Source organism: Python bivittatus, unplaced genomic scaffold (assembly GCF_059951505.1).
Source record: "Python bivittatus isolate LINGU-HERP-01145 unplaced genomic scaffold, Pbiv_v1 ctg000330_np1212, whole genome shotgun sequence".
Taxonomy (NCBI): domain Eukaryota; kingdom Metazoa; phylum Chordata; class Lepidosauria; order Squamata; family Pythonidae; genus Python; species Python bivittatus.
This window is the reverse complement of record NW_028277058.1, coordinates 30,773,457-30,796,145: the sequence shown is the minus strand read 5'-3', so window position 1 is coordinate 30,796,145 and position 22,689 is coordinate 30,773,457. Positions and strand designations below refer to the sequence as shown.

Here is a 22,689-nt window from a genome sequence, read left to right as displayed (position 1 = left end):
CATATTCACAATTCTTTTGAAATAGTATTTTACTGCTACTTCTAAGTTTCTGCTATAGCACCGCTACTGTTGTTACTATAACAGAAAGTGTATTATAAAAAGTACTTACCATCACTCTTTCCTGGAACATCTTCATTTGCTTTACAAGCTATAATATCTAAAACAAATAAATAGATATTGACAGTAAAAGAAGAAAAAAACCCTATCAGCCCACTTCTAACATAATTTTATACAGAAATTCTGTTTCTGCCCTCTAAATTATTAGCTATCCCACCCACCTGCAAATGTAATAAACATTTCCTCCATCTCTTCATCCAAGTCATTAATAACAATATTGAAGAAAAGAGGACCCAGATATAAACATTAGTATCTCCCTCCAATTTGATGAGAAATAGTTGATGAACACTCTTCAAGTCAGCTTTGGCTCCACCTAATAGATATGACTGCAGAATGACTGTAATATTCTAACTATAGGAGCCAGAGTTCTAATGCAATAGACAGAGTTCTTACCAATAAACATACAGTTTAGTTTCAGTATCAACCTACCATCGCGAAGTGGAGAAAATAGGTCACCTAAACTATTTCTTCCCAAATCATCAAAATTAGTTAAATTAGAAGTATTCCCATGATCCATTTCTTTGGAAGGAATTACATCCAAACTGCTGCTCTGAGGGAAACCTATAAAGGGAACACGTTTTTTTCAATAAAATAATTGTTTTAACAATAAACTAAACTCTCACCCATACCAGCAACTTCTGTTTTCATAAGCAATTCCATTATTTAAAAGTCACGGCACTAATAAAACAAGTTCAGCAGATTTCAGATAAGGAGTTTAGAGATTTACGATGAGAAGTTGACCTTTAAAAAGATGGAATGCTGCCAAAATATAATTGGGAGCATGTTCCATTAAAACCAATGGGGCTTATTGTTGAGGAAATATAATTAATATTGAGATGCAAGCAACAGCCATAACCATTATTAAGCCAAAGAACCCAGGATACAGTAGAACTTGTTAATAATTTTCATTATGTGGACAGCGAATATTAATGAATTTTGTGCCAAACCACCCACAACACTGGTAGAACGCTATTTTCTCTTAGGCATTAATTAGCAATACAGGAAGGGCTGGCAGAAACATTTGTAGTCTGAATGAAGAACTACACCCATCCTCCCATTCCATGTGCAATGTGTAGTTGAGTATTTCTTCAACATGAGTCATGTGATAGTATCTGCCAGGGCACCTAAAGGTTGTACATTAGTTTATGGGTGCTAACTGAAATGACTATCCCATTTATCCCTATCCCATTTCCTACTGGTAATACTGGCCTTGAATATAACAGAACTTCTTGACTGAAAACATAGTTTCTCTATATTCTGTTATTCAAAACAAGAAAAATACATTAATAAATATCACAGGATAAGTTTAACATATAAAAAAACCATTATCCCAACTTCCAAGCATTTGAAATTAAAAATGCCCAGAGGGGGGATTCTATAAGCATCCACAAGCTTACAACTTTTTGTTTCTAGCCACCCCTAATTTTATTTGGCACACTGAGAAAGTTCTCTAAAATTGCCTGGAGAGCCAAAGTCAGGGTTTAGTTATATTCTATTATGTACATTCTTTTTAAGGTTGTCTTTAAAAAAAGATGCATTTAAAAAAAGAGAGAAGATACTGGTGAAATTACTTTTATCAAAATAGGGAAAAAAAGTTCCAAATAAGCTACCTTAAGAGATAAAGAACCTTGTTTTTATGTTTATTTAGAGCAGTGTTTTTCAATCTTGGCAATCCTAAGATGAGTGGACTTCAATAACCAGAATTCTCCAGCCAGCATTCTGGGAATTCTGAAAGTTGAAGTCCGCTTATCTTAAAGTTGCCAAGTTTGAAAAACACTGATTTAGAGTAACATTCTTGATTCACTGAACAAACACAAAAAAACTCTCACTGATGACCTTACTGCTATGTTTGTCTTAATAGGCCAAGAGTCTGGGTTTATGCAGACTTTCAGTTAAGATGAAAAGATACAATGAGGTTGCTTGACTAGAAGACACATGGTTCTTGAGTTAATAGCCCTGCTCCAATAGCCTCTGGAGTCCTCTCTTCATCAGACCACTATAGTTTTTTGCCCAAATTACCCAAATTAGGCCTTGTGTTTCTGTGTTAAGCCTATGCAATTTGGATGAAAGTAGGGTTATACATTTTTAAGTGTGTGTTGCTTATTCTGTTTTCCCTAGCCCCAAGATGGTCCTGATCTTTTTTTGCTATAGCCCAGATGTGATCTGAGTGAAGGACTCAGTCGGGGAAAAAAAGGAAGACCGCACAGCCCCTGCTAGAGTGAACAATTTTGTACAGCAAAAACAACATTTCAGTGAGGTTACAGAAATGTTAATATGAAATAATGAAATAAGAACTTATATTAATTCTTTGGTAGTTTTTGCATAACGGGATTTTTTTTCCCAACAGCTTTCAAAAGTCCTGAATTCTTTTTTTACCTGATTTATCTGGAATGGCATCAGCTCCTTTAATTTCAGATGTTGGCATGGACTGGGACAGGAAAGTAGCAGGTACATTAGAAGTAAGATTTTTAAAAACACCAACATTCTGAATTCCTCCAGTATTAGTTGTTGATTTGACTTCAGATTTTTTGCAAGTCTGCTTACTTGAATTTGTTTTATGACTAGACTAAAATAAAAATAAGTATGTCAGAAATACTCTAAATAAAACAAAAAAACAGCTACAACTCTGACTAGAATGCTAGTATCAACTATCCTGACATTTGTAATACTGTAAAAATAAAGCATTTAAACAAATATTTTCAAACTAAATAAATGTCAAACCAGTGTGACTGAAAATATCAGCCATTTCGTAGACATACTGTACAATTTGAATACAATTAAAATATTAGCACATTTCAAAACTTAATAAATGTGCATGGTTTATTTATTAGTATTTACCATAAATGGCAAATATTTTTCTTTTTTTAATCAACATTTCAGCAATATATGCTTAAAGTGTTTTACCTTTGAAAAGCTGTTACAATTCTGCAGCGTTATGCATTTCACAGAGGTTTTGTGAGCACTGACTGATTTCACAGGTGCTGTCAACTTTCTTAAATCATAATGGTATATTTTTCCACGAGAAGAGCCAATAGCCAGTGAAGTTCCTTCCGGCATGAATTCTACTGCAGTTAGAGGAGATTCTGCTACCAAAGTCCTCAACTGCCTTTATATGTCAAATAAAGATATTGAACACAAAGTGAGGAAAGGAAAAGAAGCCACAACGTTACATACAGTTTTCTAAATAAAAACTCTTTTTATCTTATTCAATGAGCTTTCTGTAAGATTAGATCTGGTTAAGAGTGTACATCTGGCCCAATATTTTTCAATGGGCTTCATGGTCAAGATGAGACTCAACCTCACATTTTCCTGATACATGACTATCTCTTACACCCTTTTTATCCTTTTAGTTTTATTATTTGGTCATACCCTTATTTATTAATCTTATGATTAAATATTAAAACATCAAGTTAACACACAAAGGTCAGCATTCTTCTAGTGGAAATATATCCTGAATACTGCTGATCATGGTAGCTTCTCAATTTTGACAAAAATTCAAGTATGTGGCATGGGAAAATTGAATTCCCAGAGTCAACGTCTTATACCTAATTTGTGGCTTCTGCTTCTTTTTAATATATATAAATAGAATATAATTTAATTAATTTTTTTTCTCATACACTCTACCATCGGTTTATAATAAAGAACAGATTTTAGGTTTTTACTTGTCTGGGCCTGTAACTAACTAACTAACTAACTAACTTTAGGGCATCAACACTGGATTTTCTCCATTTTCCCCATTTGATTTAATCTAACCTAATGAAGAATTCCAGAGAACTCAAAACTGAGAAGTTTTGACATCTGAGTAATCATTTTCAGGCTATGATCAGGTTATCTTAACTCAAGCAAGCGTTTTATATAAGAAATAAAACATTATAAAAACAATTTTCACAAGCATACATCTCATTTACCTGTGAAATTAAAATGATGTTTAGTTTCATTAGATGGTTCATGATCAGTGTTTCAAAATATTTTTGGCTTGATGTAAATATCTGCTGAAAGCAATATTTATTCTGTAAATAAGTACTCTGACAAGTATATATTTACCTTTTACTTGCTGTGTCATAGAGAATTATTCTTTTATCTAGACCAACAGTTACAAGCAGCAACTCACTGACGGGAGAAAAACAGATTTCATAAGCTGGAGCTTTATGAGCATTTTCAAAATTATGGTATGGAGTTTGATTGTTGACATCCCACAGGGTTACAGTTCCGCTGTCAGAGACACTGCCCAGTAATGCTTTTTTAAAGGGAGAGTATTTCAAATGTCGTATGGGCTGTAAGAAAACAAACAAACAAACAGTATTCCATAATTTCTATTCCAATTGAAGTCTGACTTAGTCAAGATTCAACTCTAAAGGTTTAAGTCAAAATAATTAGCTGCACATATTCATAATGTCTAGTGGGGGGGGGGGGTAACAAAAGACTTATATTTTAAGCTGAAGTATACTTGTGTTAAATGTACATTTCCAAGATGTCTTCAGATTTTCTTTCTAATCCTATTAATGAAAGAGTTGAACTTTATTTTTTTGCAACAGCTCAGGATCAAATAATCAGCTAAAGACTATTTAAGATCTCCAGATACTATAATCACATATGCAAGCAAAGGAAAGTGGTGACGCACATACATACAGCATAAACTTCTGGAGCAGCTTATAAAGTAGCTGTGCAAGCCTGGAGAAAGATGCTTTTTTAATTATTCAAAAAGAATTGCAATATTTATAGATTCCACAGGACCTCTTTCAAAAAACTGGCAAAACTTAACATTTATTAAGAACTGAAAGCCTTTAAGGTGAGACATATTTTCTATTTCAATCTCTACTTAACACGTTTTATGTGATGTATTATTATAGTAATTCTAATTTAGAAACAATGGTGCATAAACATTGTAATATTTCATTAAATGTGTTTCTAAACAGAGCTATTTCATAATCATCACCCATTTAAAGAAACAAGCAACATCTCTTATGTTACACATAGGAGGCCAGAAATTCTTGTTCCAATATAAAATCTATGGAAGTACAGTACACAAGAAGTTCCTGTACAGTCTCTGATTGGAAAAAAGCCCCTGGTACCTTTGCAAAAGGACTTTCTCTGTAGATTATTCCCACTTTTACATATTATGGAAAATCATGAATCCTAATTTAGCCTTTTAATAAAAATTCTACCCTCAGATGTCACCAGGAAGGAAGGGGGCATACTAAGGATGGCTTGTATGGAAGCATTGACTACCTAACTGTCTTTCCCAAAGATGGTGGTGTTTTTATTTTTTCCCAGGATTCTTTTGTCTGCATTTTGTTGCCAGATCTGGCCTATTTTCAAATTCCTTCTTCTGCCAGTTTCTTGCCCTGCACAAAATCTGGCCTTGTTTTATTCAGCGTTATCCTGCTGAACAACAGAGAAAATTCTCCCCTCCTTTACATAATGACTTTCCAACATTCTGCTGAGTTGAAGAGAATAACAAGTTAGGGAAAACATGCAGAGCATGACTTAGTATTTATGTGATACGCACTCATGTCAAAGCACAAGACCCATGTTTTCTCTCACAACAACAACCCGAGAGAGAACAACTGGGTAATGCAAACAGAAAGAATGCGGGGGGCTTAGAGTTAGAGGGGCCAACAGCATTCTGGGCTGCTGCCCAGCTGTCTCTTCCACAGGGATGCACCGGGAGATTTTTTTTTCCCCTCTTCAGACCCAAATCAGAATAAGTCATTTTTTTAAATGTGATCTTTCTTTTGATGGCTTTTGCCACCACACAAATTTGGTTCCAGTTCTCAGACAGAGTTCTGGGCCCTTTTACATTATTTATTTCCAAAATTCTGTTGGGTTGGAAACAGTAAAAACAGTGGGACTGGTATGTGGTTTTTCACTAAAAAGCATCTCCTGTTTTGGTTCAACTCTGTTTGAGGTCATACAGTATAGCACTCAGCAGAGAAGAGATTGAATCTGACACAATATCCAGTAGCGAGAAACAGAAAAAGTAGTACCTGAAAAACCTTTAACTGAACGTCAGCACTGATACCACATCTTTATTACAAGAGCAGCCCTTTCAAATGTTTAGTCAGCAAGTCTGCCATCTAAGCTTCAGTAGAGTGACATGCAATTAAAATTTAACAACTTTTCCAAGGTAGGCAATTCTGCAATAACAATAGAAACTTTTGAATCCTGACAAGAGTGCCAAGCTTAGTGTCTCCTCTTTATTGCTAAGTTTTTTCAAGACTGAGGCTGTGATTCAGCAAGATATATTGAACCTAAAATGGATGGAATAATGGGTTTTTAAACTGAATGCGTTCTTTGTTACCATGGAACATACTTCTAATACGATATTTTCATGATCCTTCATACATTAGGCATTTAGCATGCTCTGAACACACATTTAAAAAGTATGCAAAAAAGCTAGAAGAATATATGGGGGGAGAGGGGGCTGCCGGATTCTCTATACCTCCACTAAGACTGTTGACCACCTCTTCATAATTAGAGGGGGGAAATGTTTTTATTTTATTATATTATTATTAGATTTATATCCCACCTTTATTTAATTCACAGTGGTGTACACGATATCCCTGCCTCCTATTTTCCCCACAACATCTGTGTGATATGGATTGGGCTGAGAGGGAATAACTGGTTCAAAGTCACCCAGTCAGCTTCCATGCTTATAAGACAACCAGAATTCAGTCTCTTGATTTCTAGTCCAGCATTTTAATCACTACTACATACTGAATCTCTAAATATACATATACAGTGGAACCTCGGGTTACGAATGCTTCTGTTCACGAACTTTTTGGGTGACGACCAGCTCCGGCCGCAAAATTTTGCTTCGGTTCACAAACTCCACCTCGGGTTATGAACAGGAACTGCGGCCATTTTCCCGCCCATGACACATGGTCCGCAGCCATTTTCCGCCCGACACATGGTCCGCGGCCATTTTTCCGCCCAACACGTGGTCCACGGCCATTTTCTGCCCCTGACACATGGTCCGCGGCCATTTTTCCGCCCCTGACACGTGATCCGCGGCCATTTTTCCGCCCCTGACACGTGATCCGTGGCCATTTTCCACCCCTGACACATGGTCGTAGGGAGGGGGACTCTCCCTCCAAGCAATAGCCGCCTCCCTGTCCTCCACGCCAGAACGGAATAACAGTAATTACATTGAACCTTATGGGAAGATTTGCTTCGGGTCGCGACCAATTCGGGTCGTGACCAGAGTCACGGAACGAATTAAGTTCGTAAACCAAGGTTCCACTGTACAGTGCATTTGGAAAGTATTCAGACCCCCTTCACTTTTTTCAATTTTGTTATGTTGCAGCCTTATACTACAATCATTCAAATTCATTTTTTTTTCTCATTAATCTGCACTCAGTACCCCATAATGACAAAGTGAAAATAGAATTTTAGAAACGTCTGTAAATTTATTAAAAAGAAAAAACTGAAATATCACATGTACTTAAGTATTCAGACCCTTTACTCAGTACTTTGTTGAAGCACCTTTGGCAGCAATTACAGCCTCAAGTCTTTTTCAGTACGGCGCGACAAGGTTTGCACACCTGGATTAGGGGATTTTCTGCCATTCTTCTTTGCAAATCCTCTCAAGCTCAATCAGGTTGGATGGGAACCGTTGGTGGACAGCCATTGTCCGGTGGCTCCAGAGATGTTCAATAGGGTTCAAGTCAGGGCTCTGGCTGGGCCACTCTAGGACATTCACAGAGTTGTCCCTAAGCCATTCCTGTGTTGTCTTGGCTGTGTGCTTAGGATCGTTGTCATGCTGGAAGGTGAACCTTCAGCCCAGTCTGAGGTCCTGAGCGCTGTAGAACAGGTTTTCATTGAGGATATCTCTGTACTTTGCTCCATTCAGCTTTCCCTCAACCCTGGCCAGTCTCCCAGTCCCTGCTGCTGAAAAACATCCCGCACAGCATGATGCTGCCACCACGCTTCACTGTTGGGATGGTATTGGGCAGGTGATGAGCGGTGCCTGGTTTCCTCCAGATATAACATTTAGAATTGAGGCCAAACAGTTCAATCTTGGTTTCATCAGAACAGAGAATCTTGTTCCTCACAGTCTGAGAGTCCTTCAGGTGCTTTTTGCAAACTCCAAGCAGGCTTTCATGTGTTTTGCACTGAGGAGACACTTCTGTCTAGCCACTCTGGCAGAAAGCCCAGATCAGTGGAGGGCTGCAGTGATGGTTGTCCTTCTGGAACTTTGTCCCATCTCCACACAGGATCTCTGGAACTCAGTCAGAGTGACCATCAGGTTCTTGGTCACCTCTCTTACTATGGCTCTTCTCCCCCAATTGCTCAGTTTGGCCGGGCGACCAGCTCTTGGAAGAGTCCTGGTTGTGCCAAACTTCTTCCATTTGAGAATTATAGAGGCCACTGTGCTCTTGGGAACCTTCAGTGCAGCAGAAATTTTTTTGTAGCCTTCCCCAGATCTGTGCCTTGCAATAATCCTGTCTCTGAGCTCTGCAGGCAGTTCCTTTGACCTCATGGCTTTTGCTCTGATACAGTATCCATTGTCAGCTGTGAGGCCTTCTATAGAGAGGTGTGTGCCTTTCCAAATCATGTCCAATCAATTTAATTTACCACAGGTAGACTCCAATCAAGGTGTAGAAACAGCGATCAAGAGAAATGGGAGGCCCTCGAGCTAAATTTCAAGTGTTGTTTCAAAGGGTCTGAATACTGATGTCAATGTGATAGTTGGTACCGTATACCAACATATGCATCTCTCAGAGGATTCCTGCAGACTATCCACCTCTATGCAAGGCTAAAATGAGCATGTAGCTGTTCTAGAACAACTATACAATGAAATCTGAAGAGTCAGACTAGGTACATGTTACCTGTTGAAGAAATGGTGTGTTCAACACAAACATGCACAAACCCCATTTTAAATTAGTTTACTTCTTCAGAGCTTTATGAATCATGTGTAAGGTTTATTTGGGGAAGCAGAAGTCCTAAAATATTCTGTTCCACTGCTCTCATGTCCTATTATACAAGATTCTTCTTTCCCACTTTCCTATGTTCCATTTTATAATTAAAATAAATAATTAATTCAGGTAGAGTTTCAAATAAACAGCAAGGAGAAAATCTGAAATCTTTAATGTTTCTACTCATAAACTGCATTGAAAAGAATGGATAATTTCATTAGCATTATATATTTTATATAATAACTATTTAAATTTCATTTACCAATTTCATCATAAATATCCGTTTCAGCTTTAGAATTTTCATCTCTGAAGTGAACCATAAATCCCTATATTTTACATTAATACTGATCCAGATTTAAGAGCAATTCAACCTTTCTTCAGCAGTCTATAATGAAAAGTTATAAATGGCAGAACAAACAGCAGCCAGGACAAGAATTTAAAGTACACACAGAAAAGTCCAATTAATGTAATCCAGCTATATATGTCTTTTAGCACCTTATCACTGAAACTCCAATCCATCGTCCCTACTTTCATTGCTTTGGTCTTTAAACAAAATCACATTGTCTATCAATAACTGTCAGACACAGTTTCTCAAATAAGCCACACATAAAGCAAGTGATGACAACTTTATTAGCTCTGCTATGAGGTGGCTTTTTAAAAAAGAGCAAACTGACTATTAAAAAGTTTGCATCAATATAACTGTTGGATGATAACAATGAATCAAAAACAACAGTTTCTTCAAACTGGGCTTTTGCTTTTAATGAACATAACGTCACTATCATATCTTTTGCAAAGTTGTGCACAGGTAATACTTAGTTTATTCAAGTTACTGGAATCGAAAAACAACATTTCTTGTAAAAAAGATACCTAAAAATAGGTTATACCATTAGCACCTGACCATTTTTCCCTGCATTTCTGCTAATGATGTTATGTATCAAAAGGATCCCCCATTTTCATACATATTGTTATGCAAGTTTTATTCAATTAAAATAAAATAGAATAAAATTACTTTCCAGTTAAGTACTTAAAATTATCCCCTTCTGTCACACATTAGAATATGATAGCATCATTTGGGGGTATCAATCTTGGTGCTCAAGTTGTTATGCCTTCTGTCAGATTATAATATAATCCATTTATGCCACTAGGAACAGATTGCTGTGTCACAGATACTTACCTGAGTGCTTCCATGGCCAAATGGAGCGCTGGATAAATTTGTAGCAATACTATGTAGGATAATTTCACCACTCATAGATCCTGAGGCAACATAGCAATCATTCCAATTAAATGACACACAAGTTATTTCATCTCTATGATCCTGAAGAAGAAAATATATGGCAATATATTGTTTAGTACAATACTCATGTGGCTTTAAGGAAATTTTGAGATTACATAATCATCATTTTAAATAGCAATAGCCTCTTTCATGGGAGAAACCTCTACAGAACCCGATGGGATTTATTTTTTAGGTTTTTTATTGTCAATGTTTTTTAAAATATTTGTCACATTTATATAGCTGCCCATGCAAGAATTGCTTTACTATGTCTGATTTTTAACAATCCACATTTTTTAGTCATCTGAATTTAAATTTGTCAAAATCAAGCTAGGGCAGAGCACATACCCTGTGGCCTCAGGATCAAATGTAGATCCTGAAACACTTCTTTGTAGTCCCCAATCCTTCTGTGACCACTATTGATGAAAACTGATGACATAATTTCTCATCATTCTGAAGAAGGAAATATATTAAATAATTGTGCAAATCCTACAACAGGCTTAAAAGAGTTAAACAAAAAAACAATCAAAAGGTAACCCTATCTTTCTAGTGTTATTCTCCCATTGCCTGGAGCTCTTGGGTTCCCCCCAGAAATGTTAAATGCAGCCCTCAGCCTCTAAGAGGTTGCCTACTCTACCTGCCTGTAATGGTTACCATTCTCTATTATAGCTTACATATTCAACCAATATATTTGTATATGTTTTCTCTCAAAGATTATTAGATAGTTTTAGAAAATTCTTGTTTAAATTTCTAACTGTCCATTTCTCCAAAAGCTGAACTTCAACAGGAATAAGACCTGCCCAATGTATTCTGAGCTGGATAAAGGATTTTCCCAAAGCTATAATACAGAGGGAATTTCCTCCCATCAGGCCATTCTTAATTGCTCATATGGTGTCCCCCACATCCCGCTTCTTTAATCAGAGTACCTCTGAATGCTTCCAGGCTTTTCCCATCTCTCACTAAGAGAGATGCAAATTAGATACCAATAAATCCTAGGGAGGAGCCAATCATTCTTTTTACTATGATCTCTGCAGGAAGAGAGAGACAGGGCTTTGATCCCTTTTCCCTCTTACACTACTTAGGGAAGAATCCAGCTCTTGGGTTCAAACTTCCAGATCACCTTTCCTATACTGCTTCTCCATACAAGTAGGACACCTATATGATTGTCTATACTACTGTGTCTGATTATAAAAATCTAGCTTTCCTCCTCACATGTACATTCACTGCATTGCACAATACTGAAAGCATATAATACCAAATAGATTATATTCAGCTGGTATCCCACCAGTGATCATTCTTCATTCTGACAGAAGCTGCTCTTGGAAGTACATGACAATTTTCAGTGATTCTCTCTTCTCTGTAACTCCAGATGCCACCCAAATACTTCTGAAGGCTTTCTCATATCTTTGGAGAGGTGCAGGGAGGACACAGAGATAAAGGGGAACTGTATTGTTCTTCTCATGATCCCAAGTGGTTGGGATGATATGACCCTTCTCTACTGTGGCAAATAGGTGGTGGCCCTGCCTCTCAGAGGACACACTAATTGTCATGTCTTCCCTGCTTGCTTATCTTTTAATTTGATTTGAAATATTTGTCTCCCTTGCAATTAATATATAGGTATATCTTCAGGGAAATTATTTGCTGTAAAGCAGTGTTATCAAATGTCTGATAAATATCTGTAATAGTGTGCATTCTGATATACAGAATAATCCCAAAACAGCATACTACAGTACACACTGCTGTTCATCCAACAAGTTATGCTAGAATCTTTTTGGGGAACAGAGAAATGTCTGATGTCTACCAAATTCTGCTAAAGCAAACACATGCACTAAGGATCATGTTGCTGACCATAATAGCATTTTTAATTTTTTTTTAAATTGACACTAATCTTCAGGATAAATAATGAAGATGGTTAAAGAGAAAATAAGAAGGCAAAACATAAGCATCAAAAGTCAACACAAACCCATAAAGATTCATCTAATTTAACCAATACCATTCAACAAAAGAGAAGATTAAAAGGAATTAGGAGCTGCCTCTGAAGCAAGTGATAGGAATGACTATTGTTTCATATTTACCAATCACCTTTAGCAAAGAATTATCTAATAACCATCAGTATAGTGATGGGAATTAGGCTTTATCAAAGATACTATTTGCAATATCTAGTTATGGTAAACTTCGCTTTTCTAGGTAGTAATGAGCTTTACCCTCAAATTACTGAATGCTTCACTAAGATCCCCAGAGGCCCATTGGCCAGACCCTCCAGAGATATCAAAGGCTAGGCTGTTGTAGAATGGGACAGATATTCTAACTACTTCAGCCCCAAGCTCTTCAGGCTCTAAAAGTTAACAATACTTTGAAATAGAACTGAAATTATGCATCAGTAAAGGAATATGCACATATATACAGTACAATATTGCCATTCCCAGAGTTTACATAAAACATTCCCCAACATTTTGAAAAGATAAAAATTGTATTTTAATAAAGTGCAGTTGCAGGAACTGCTTTTCTTCCATGGAAGAGTTTTGTGTTATTAATGATATTTACCTAACAACTGTCAGTCTTCTCCATAATCCTAAATTTGCATACACATAAATGTCAAAGTATTATGTTCTCAGACAAACGCAGTTATTTAAGGGGAGATTCATTACCATTTTGCAATTATAGAAATCAGCATAACAACTAAATTCCATAATCAAGGCAAAATAGGTATACAGGGATTAATAACAGATTAGGATGATTAACTGCCCCCAAATCCAGTAGACTGTAGTTAAGCTACTATAATTTTGCTATTTTTCTTTGCTATTTTTCATTAATTGTTTTTCCATGCCAACCTTATATTTTAATTAAACCACTTGGAACACTTTATAAAATATACATAAATAATTAAATAACTTTCATTCTTGTGTATTAATATATCCAATGAACACTTTTCATTTATTTATTTGTTAGGTAAAAAACCTTTCTTCCAAGCAATGTAAGCTGCCTAGAGTCACTTGTATAGTGAGATGGGCAGCGTATAAATTTAATAAATAAAATTTAATTTAATTTAAAAAAACAAATAAATGTAAAATAGCACTCCTTCCTCTCATTTCTCTCTGCCCCCAAATCCAGTAGACTGTAGTTAAGCTACTATAATTTTGCTATTTTTCTTTGCTATTTTTCATTAATTGTTTTTCCATGCCAACCTTATATTTTAATTAAACCACTTGGAACACTTTATAAAATATACATAAATAATTAAATAACTTTCATTCTTGTGTATTAATATATCCAATGAACACTTTTCATTTATTTATTTGTTAGGTAAAAAACCTTTCTTCCAAGCAATGTAAGCTGCCTAGAGTCACTTGTATAGTGAGATGGGCAGCGTATAAATTTAATAAATAAAATTTAATTTAATTTAATTTAAAAAAACAAATAAATGTAAAATAGCACTCCTTCCTCTCATTTCTCTCTGCACAATAACTTTGAGGGGTAGGCTAGGCTGAGAGAGAGGGTGACTGGCCCAAAGTCACACAGTGAAATTCTGTGGCTGAGGGTCAACTTGAACCTGGATCTCCCTGCTCCTAGCCCAACATCTTAAGCACCATACTACACTACACTACACTTCACTATATCACATTAGTACATTTGCATTTATCTCACTCTATGGTGTGAGAGATTCATTCAGTTCAAATAAGAATATCAAGATCCATTGAAATGGATGAGATTTAGGCTCGAGAAAGTGGATAACTTTTCCATCTCTGCAATAATCAAGATCTACTTGGTTGTAAAGTCTGTGCAATATAATGATTTAGCACCACTGCTAAATAGCTATCATTCTGCTAGCACAAAAACATCTGTGATGTAAAATATGAGTTGCAATTTGATATTTAAAGATTGGAGTATAAACCTAAAGATTTACAGGTGAGATTAACCTCATATATATTAACTGACAAAAAGCCATAATAAAATATTTTATCTTACCTTAAGAGTTCGGTGAAGTTTTCTATATTTTAAATCCCAGATATTAACAGTGCTATCAATTCCTCCACTTGCAATGTACATTGAATTGGAACTCAAACTTATACATGTTTGTTTTGCCTAGTTGGCAATAAACAAATAAATTAAAAAACCATCAAGATAAAATCAACATAAATTTTAAATTAGGATAGAAAGTTAATACAATCTGAAGCAGTAATATAGATCTGATTAAAATCAATGAAATTCTGCATTTTAATGAAATGAAGAAAACAATGTTCAACAAATATGACATAGAAAAAATAAAATGAAGTTATGGTGATGGAATATTCCACATATAATTTGAACTTAATTTACCAACAGCATACCCCAAAATTAAAGTTAGCAGGGGCCTAATGAAAGCCCATTTTGATATGTTTTTCCTTGAATATAATATGCCCATTTTGAAATGTTTTTCCTTGAATATCAATTCAATTAATTAGACTTATATCCTGTTTTTCCTCCATGAACTTAAGGCAGCATACACTGTACTTTTTCCTCCTATTTTTTCCACACAGCAACCCTTTGGAGTAGCCTGGCCTGAGAAAAAGTGACTGGTCTTAATCTACTCAGCAAGCTTCCATGGCTGCGGGTGAATCTGAATTTAGTCCAACACCCTAACCACTTTACTACTTTTAGCAGGAGGATTAAAGAGGAATACAGTAATTACTTGCTCTTTCAACTATGTACTATGTAACTGATCAGTAATAATCGCTTTGAGTGCTTTTTAAATAGAAAAGCAGGATCAAAATATTTTAAATAAATAAATGAAAAAGGATGTCTGAAGTGAACAATCACAGACCGCACAAGCAACAGCCTGTCTACAAAAGTGTACATTAAGTGGCCCATGAGTAGCTTAATTTATATTGCTGAATAAATCATTTATTCTCTTTCATTGCTTTTCCCTGCAGCCTTCACACCACAAAGAAGTTTGAAGCCAATTATATACTTCCTTTGATGGATGAAACCACACTGCCTGCATTCATAAAAGCAGACACCACGTAATTGTACGCCAGTCTGGAAACAAGTCATTTTCAAAATCAATAACACATGTAAGTAGGTGAGTACAGTCACAATATGGCAACACCAAGCTAGTATTGGCTAATCTCAAAAAAGCTAAGCAGGGTCAGATGTAATTAGTGCTTAGATAGGAGGCCAGCAGGAAATCTCAAGGTTGTAGACTGGAAAATTCTCTTCCTCCAGAATATTTCTTTTCAATGACAAGCAAGTTCCACAATGTTGTGTTAATAAAATTACCAGGAGCTGAACTTGACTCAAAAGAGCCTAGATGTCTTTCTACAGAACTGAAGTCATTGTGGATATAACAGAAAAGGATATTACTAAGCACTGCTTTTGAGAATATCACTGGCAAACTAAAAGAACATTCACTCTCAAACATGTACCAGTTTTAGATCCTATCAGAAAGATCTTAACACAAACTAGAGAAAAGAAAAGAAAATGTTATAGTTAATAATGGGGACAGGTTAATTTTTGAATGCAGCATTATTCATTAATGCAGTTCAGAATTCTTGTAACACCACAGGTAATAATAGCCAATAAACACAGATATGCACAATGGGGCTTTCTTTGAAAATTATGAGAAGAGCTGCAGCAAGTCCTGAGTTCTTATATTTTCATACATGCTGAAGCTCCAGAACTGCAAAGAATTAAGAAAACGTTGCTTTTAGATGGGCTGTAACTTAGTCTGATGTCCAGTAAGAACAAACTATCATAAATCTTATATATGATTTGTTTAAAAAAAGGTTCAAAACAGTTTAGAAAGCTGACTTATTTCAGCCATTCATAGCTGAGACTGAGCAAACTTTGTCTAGGTGTGGACAACATGCTAAACTGCAATTAATCTAAACTGAAGGAGAACTTTCTAATCTCTTCTAGTACTCAATGAGTAATGAATACAGTATTAGGAAACAGCAACTTGCTTCCAGGATTGTTTACAATATTTCCTTGATTTAGATTCCTCCTCAGATGTTACAGTTTCAGAGTACCAGATTTTGTTCCTAGACCAATCCCAATGAATTAGCAATCCATCATCTTTGCTGCTATTAGAGATAATTCCTACATACAAATATGGATCATATTTCATTTTTTCCATTTGGAACATTCTGTGCTAAGACCAGCAGGACTTTTACCATTACTTTGTATTTTGGTGAGGAAGAGAGTGAATGAAACTGTCTTATAGATATAAGTATTAAGTATCTTACATCTTTGGATCTGATTCCAAAAAAGGTGCCTGGAAGTGCAACAGTGGTACCTGTGTGCACTCTTTAAAGCAGCCACATTTTTTTCAGGCCCACACAACAACTCTCTGCTATTGCCATGTCATTCGGGGGTGCGGGGGGGACACAGCTACTATAAAAAATTGCAGTCAGATGCTACATTTGTGACCCTGTGTACTCTGAAGCATCTTTCTGGAACCAAATCCAAAACAGTACTATGAACTACAGGTAGTCCCCAGTTTAAGAACGAGTTCCATTCCCAAGGTCTGTCCTTAAGTCAAATTTGTATGTAAACCAGAACAGTATTATTGTATAATACTGTATAAGTAGTATTATATAATGAACACGAACCATTGTGTATTTAACTCAAATTTTGCTACAGTAGGCTCTGTAAACCAGGCGTTCTTAACCTGGGGACTACCTGTAATAGAAATATTTCAATAAGCGTTATATATTTTTGAAATACAGAACAGATAGTAAGTGCAATACATTTATTTGTAAATCTTATGGGCTGAATCTAGAGGGGATTTACTCCCAGGTTAGCAATGGATAGAATATCAGCAATATTATGCACTGGGAGTTTGGGATTTTGAGCAAATATATATAGCAATGCACTACAAGACTGACTTAAAAAAGGCTGTTCTACTTACCCCGTCAGCTAGTTCAAAGAGCGGAACTGGTTTACCTTTACAATTTGAAACCACTATCTTATCACCAACAGCTGATGTTGTTACAAGAAAGTTATCTGAAACAAGAGTCATGGAACACAGCACAACCTTTTGTTCATGCAAAGTTGTTTTAGTTGGGAAGAGAATCTCTTTTAACTAGGTAGTTTAATCACATACATTTCCAATTAAGAGAACAGTATGTTTTCAAGAGTTGCTTTAAAAAAAAAGATATACGATGGAAAATATGAGCAGGGAGGATTCTGGAATGGAACTTCAAGGTTGCCGGGAGGGGGAGGAGAGGTTCCAGGGAAAGCACCTCCTCAGCCCCCAGCTGGAGTGTGGGAAAGTCAAGAGGAGGAGACTAGCCCCTCCCTAAGGGCATCATGGTTATAGTTGCTGTTGTTGGGGATTAGAATGAGTCTGGCGAGATTCTGTCTATTAGGTGTAAGCTAATAAAGGAGCTGAACTGATTCTGGACTGTCTCACTGTTGTTCTTGGTCTGAACCTGACAAGATGCAATTTATTTTGACAATGACCAGAAATTATGAATAGGTTATGAAAACATTCCGTATTTTAAAAAAATCAGAATGATGTGTCATTTGGCATTTTATCCTTTTTCAAGAGTTTATGATTAGCTGATGATGTTTACAAATTTTATATACAGCCCGATGAAATCTGTTCGTGCCTTCATTTTACTATCATTCTCCCAACATTTTAAAGCAACTTCTAATACATTTGTAACCATGATGAAATATTATGAATGTAATAAACAGTACACTGAAGCACTCTAACATTTATGATCATCATGTTTATTATCATAATCATAGAACAATGAAGGCTCATTATACATTTTAAAAAATAAATAATCTAAACTATCTGGCACATGCAACAGGTTTAGATGTTCTTTCCTGTCTTCCTCTGAACAGATTCTCTATTTCTTGATCTGAATAATTATGCTATACTGTGAAGTCCAATTCATGTAAATTAATGCTAATTATAATCAGAAATTCAAAATGTGTCCTGAAAAGAATCCCAGGCAAGTACCAACAATTTCAATAAATGATTAATCTGAGGATTCTATATACCATATCTGAATTAGGTAATACATACATCTCTCCTTTTCTAATCAAACAAGTAAAATAAAAATTTTATTTTTTATTTTTTACCAGCATAAAAATCCTGTCACAGCAGAAACTAGCTTACATTCAAATCCAATGGCTTTTAACAACTATTGTCACACAATGAAATTTGGCCACTTTTCTGGAGACTTTATAATACTCCTCATTTAGTAGAAAGCACATAGTTCACTCTTGAGAACAATCTAAATAATCTATAATTAGAAAGGAGATTAGTCCTCCAAGAATGATCGATAGGGCATTTCAGGAATACATATATAATTGTTTCAATTTGGTTTCCAATTATGTACATAGGCACTCTTGGTAGGGGATATAATTAGATTTCCTGATCAACAAAGTTGAAGATAGAATCCTAAGTGTACCAGTGTAAGCACCCTTCTATGCGAGGGCACAAAAATATGGTAAAAATATTCAGGGATGGTAAAAGGCAGATATCTGAGCTCTTTATTTATTTATTAAATTTGTATGGTGACTCTGGGTGGCTCACAATTAAGGTAAAACCTGAAAACAGTTAAAAATATAAATATCCACATTAATTAGTTAAAAAGTCAGACTATATAAAAAGATCATATACATAAAAAGACTAAAACATTCAAGATGATGGGGGGTAGAATCAATTACCCCACAAGCCAATTCCAATGGTGTGAGCCCCCATCTGGCCCCCAGGCCATCTGGCATAGCCAAGATTTCATGCTCTTCCTGAAGGCCATGAGAGTGGGGGCACACCACACCTCGGCTGGTAAGTAGTTCCACAGAGCGGGGGCCACAGCAGAAAAGGCCCTCTTCCTAGACTCCATCAGTCAAAATTCCTTGACTGGTGGGGTCCGCAACATGCCCCTTCTGCTGGACCGAGTGGGCGGGCTGATGTAACAGGGGTGAGACAGCTCCTCAGATAACCTGGTCCTGTGCCATGAAGGGCTTTAAAGGTAATAACCAACACCTTGAATTGGACCTGGAAGCAAACCGGCAACCAATGCAGCTTGCATAACAGAGGTGTTATATGGCCCCCCTGGGGGCATCCAGAACTGTCCGTGCCACTGCATTTTGCGCCAGAGGTAGCTTCCGGATACTCTTCTAGGGTAGCCCCATGAAGAGTGCATTGCAGTAATCCAACCAAGAGGTGGCCAGGGCATGAGTGACAGTGCAGAGAGCCTCCCGATCCAGGAAAGGGCATATATTATAGCAGAGATTGTGGTATTGGCTCTATCCCTTTGCACATCAAGATATATAATTCTCTGCATAACCTTCTCCAAGCTTTAGATAGGTGAGCATAGATCAGCACAGATGAAGATGGGAGGAGGTGGAAACCCATAATGAACAGTAATTTCATTTTTCCATTGGGAATGATATCTATCAATATAAGTTGGGCCACAAACAAAAGATTGAGGATTAAATTTAGGAGTTTTCAAGACATGAAAGAACAAGGTGGACTGGGCTGCACCCAATTTAAACTATATTATCAAACCAGCTTTTTGACTTGGATTACAGATTGAATCGTATCACCATATGGCTGAGAGACTTCAACTGAAGGAGAAGGCTTGCATAAACATCTTTGGTTGGATGCAAAGATAAGTGTCCAATCTATAAGAGATTACATGATTATAAAGAGTATAAAAAGTATGAGATAAATATAGAAGAGTAAGTCCATATCAAATGCCCATTGCTTCAATACTAAATATTTATTTTCATTAAGGAGAATGTACAAAAACATTTCATCAGTGGAGAGAGAATAATTTGTATAGATTGTTTTATGAAGGATTAAATCTTGCAAAGACTAAATCTTCTTGCAATAGTCAGAAATGCCTCAGTATCTGCAGATACATAGCATAGGTCAAAAGGAATTATAAAAGCAAGGTGGAACATTTAGAGATCTGACTGAATTTTAAAAGTTTATTGTACAAAATTCTGAACACTTGTTGTGGCTTATTTGTAACCTGTTATTAAAATAGGATTCAGAAACAAAACAAGCCAAAGATAGTATGATTAAATGGATTACAAATTTAAAGAGGACAACTGATATGCAGGAATGGGAATGGAAGATAACTATCAAATTTACTGCATATATTACACTCAGAGAAAATTGTACATGATGTTTTTTCACAGATATGTTACACTGATGTTAACTGCCAAAATAGATAATTCATATAAAAAATTGTTGGAAATGCAACTATCTAGGTGGAACTTTGTGTGTGTGTATGCGCGCGTGTGTGTTTGATGACAACATCACAAAGCTCAACAATCCTAGAACATGCTTCACTGTAAAATGAAAAAAAGTCTTTTTCAACTTTTTTTTCTTAACAGCTGTTTTTTTGTTAAGCATTACTAAACCTCATATCCCTACAAAGTATATAGAATTGGCTCTGTATATGATAACAGCTGTTAAGATACTTTATTTTTCTTATTGGAAATATTACATAATTACTTTCTTAGAATATAGCAATATGCTTCAATGTGAAAATCATATTTAAAAAACAATCTTATGCTTATTTATCAAAAAAACCATTTATGGATTATAATTTTGCACATAAGTTATACTACATCTGAAGCTTGGGTTTCTCCTAACATAAGGCTTTTTAAAATATTAGATTTTGCCTGCTTCATTATAATGACAGACTTTCTCAGATTAGATAGGAACTCCAACTGTTTATTGTGATTGATGATTCTTATTAGAATAGTTGCCTCTGCTAATTACTGAATATTGTTTTGATTTTAATAATGGTTTCAACATGTTAAATTGATATAAATCACTTTTATATGTGGCATTAATCTAATGCTATCTCAGAAATTCTTACTCAGTTTTATACAGCTTATAAATGTCTTTGATTTCTCTTTTGCTCTTTTTTCCTTGCTTGCACTTTCAAATATTTATTAAAATTAAAAGAAAAGGGAAAAAAACTGAGTTAAAAATTTGTCTCCTATATATTTGTTTGACCCAATACTTTAATAGCAGATCCTCAAAAGAGACACATCCAAGCTTTAACTATGAAGTTCATTGGTGAATGGGCAAAGGACTCCAAGCACAGACTGCAAGAATTAGACCACACTGTTTCTAGCTCAGGGATATCCTTGTAGACAAAGCATTGTGCACCATACCACAAGAGGCTTAGAACTTCGGCTTTGAATCATTTAACTGCTGGAGGCACACAGTTATTCCCCTCACAGCTTACATATCTGGTTACTGTATTGGAAACTTTTTGCACCCACAGTGTGAGATTTGAAGATTGACATTTTCAGGAGATAGAGAACTGAAAATAAATGCCTCAGCATTTGAAGGCCTTTACCTTCTCAATTTGGTTGTTTTTAATTTTTCAGATATGCAGGTGATCAGTATGCTGCCTAGTTTTGTGTGAACACTGTAACATACTCTATGTTGGACTACCCTTAATACGTGTTCATAAGATTCTGTTGATCTAGAACACTGCAGCCATAACACTGAACCCGGAAGGTTTGGAAAGCACATGGGTCTTCTGACAACCCACTTATTTCTAGGTACCATTCACTGCATTCACTAATTTCAGCATGTTTAGCCATCCCTAATTCTGCACAATCAGGCCATCTTTGACTTAAATATGCTATATTCTTGTTCTCCATTAGTTAACAACAACCATTTAGCAGTTCAGGTATACAAAGGAACTAGAAAATGTCTGGCAATTAAGGAAGCAGATTAATTCCAGGTTGCTTCTGCTGGGCAAATAACAAAGGACAGAAGTTGGGAAAGCGATTCTAAGTAATGAGTCACAGAAAGTACAGGACTCATTGCCTTAGGTTTATGAATGAACCTATGAACCTTCACCTAGCATGAAAAGGATTCCTACATAAGTTTTATTCAAACCAGATAATAAAAATGATACTGCAAACAGAAATATTTAATTTGAATAGCTAAGAATATTCTTCTCATTCATAAGAAACAACAAGGTTGTTGTGAATGACATGAAAAGCCAGACATTATCCAGACAAGTCAGTTCTATGCTTAACTGGCCATCCATGCTCTTCTTTGACATCACTACAAAACAACAGTAGGACTCTATCAAATATGGCTGTATAAACCTGGCAAGTAACATTTCACATAAATGCTCAAATTAGAAATGTCCATGAAGAGCTGAAATGAAAATTGAATTAATCTTTTATTTATTCATTCATCCATTCATATATCATTTATCTATTCTATTCTATAGCACAAGTGCAAAGCACTTAGAAAGGTTTTTTGTTACTGTTAATGCCAATACTCTGTTCCCAAGGTCTTCATAATCTAAAGTAATTAGTTTTGCAGGATAACAAAAGCAAATGATTCTGTAACACTGAAAACATCAAATCTGTTTCAAGAAACACACATCCTAACATATG

The 22,689-nt window shown here is 35.8% G+C and overlaps 1 protein-coding gene across 5 annotated transcripts in view; it reads right to left on the bottom strand.

Moving 5' to 3' along the window:
* Positions 1-22,689, bottom strand: part of NEDD1 (NEDD1 gamma-tubulin ring complex targeting factor) — a 39,015-nt gene that overhangs the window by 9,192 nt on the left and 7,134 nt on the right. For all 5 annotated transcript variants that reach the window (XM_025166765.2, XM_088141905.1, XM_088141906.1 and 2 more), the window contains 8 exons: positions 17,192-17,286; positions 14,272-14,388; positions 10,210-10,350; positions 4,162-4,391; positions 3,022-3,223; positions 2,494-2,683; positions 547-678; positions 110-157 (listed from right to left, as the gene is read on the bottom strand). In XM_025166765.2, coding sequence (XP_025022533.1) covers positions 110-157; positions 547-678; positions 2,494-2,683; positions 3,022-3,223; positions 4,162-4,391; positions 10,210-10,350; positions 14,272-14,388; positions 17,192-17,286 — 1,155 coding nt within the window. The remainder of the gene's footprint in view (positions 1-109; positions 158-546; positions 679-2,493; positions 2,684-3,021; positions 3,224-4,161; positions 4,392-10,209; positions 10,351-14,271; positions 14,389-17,191; positions 17,287-22,689) is intronic.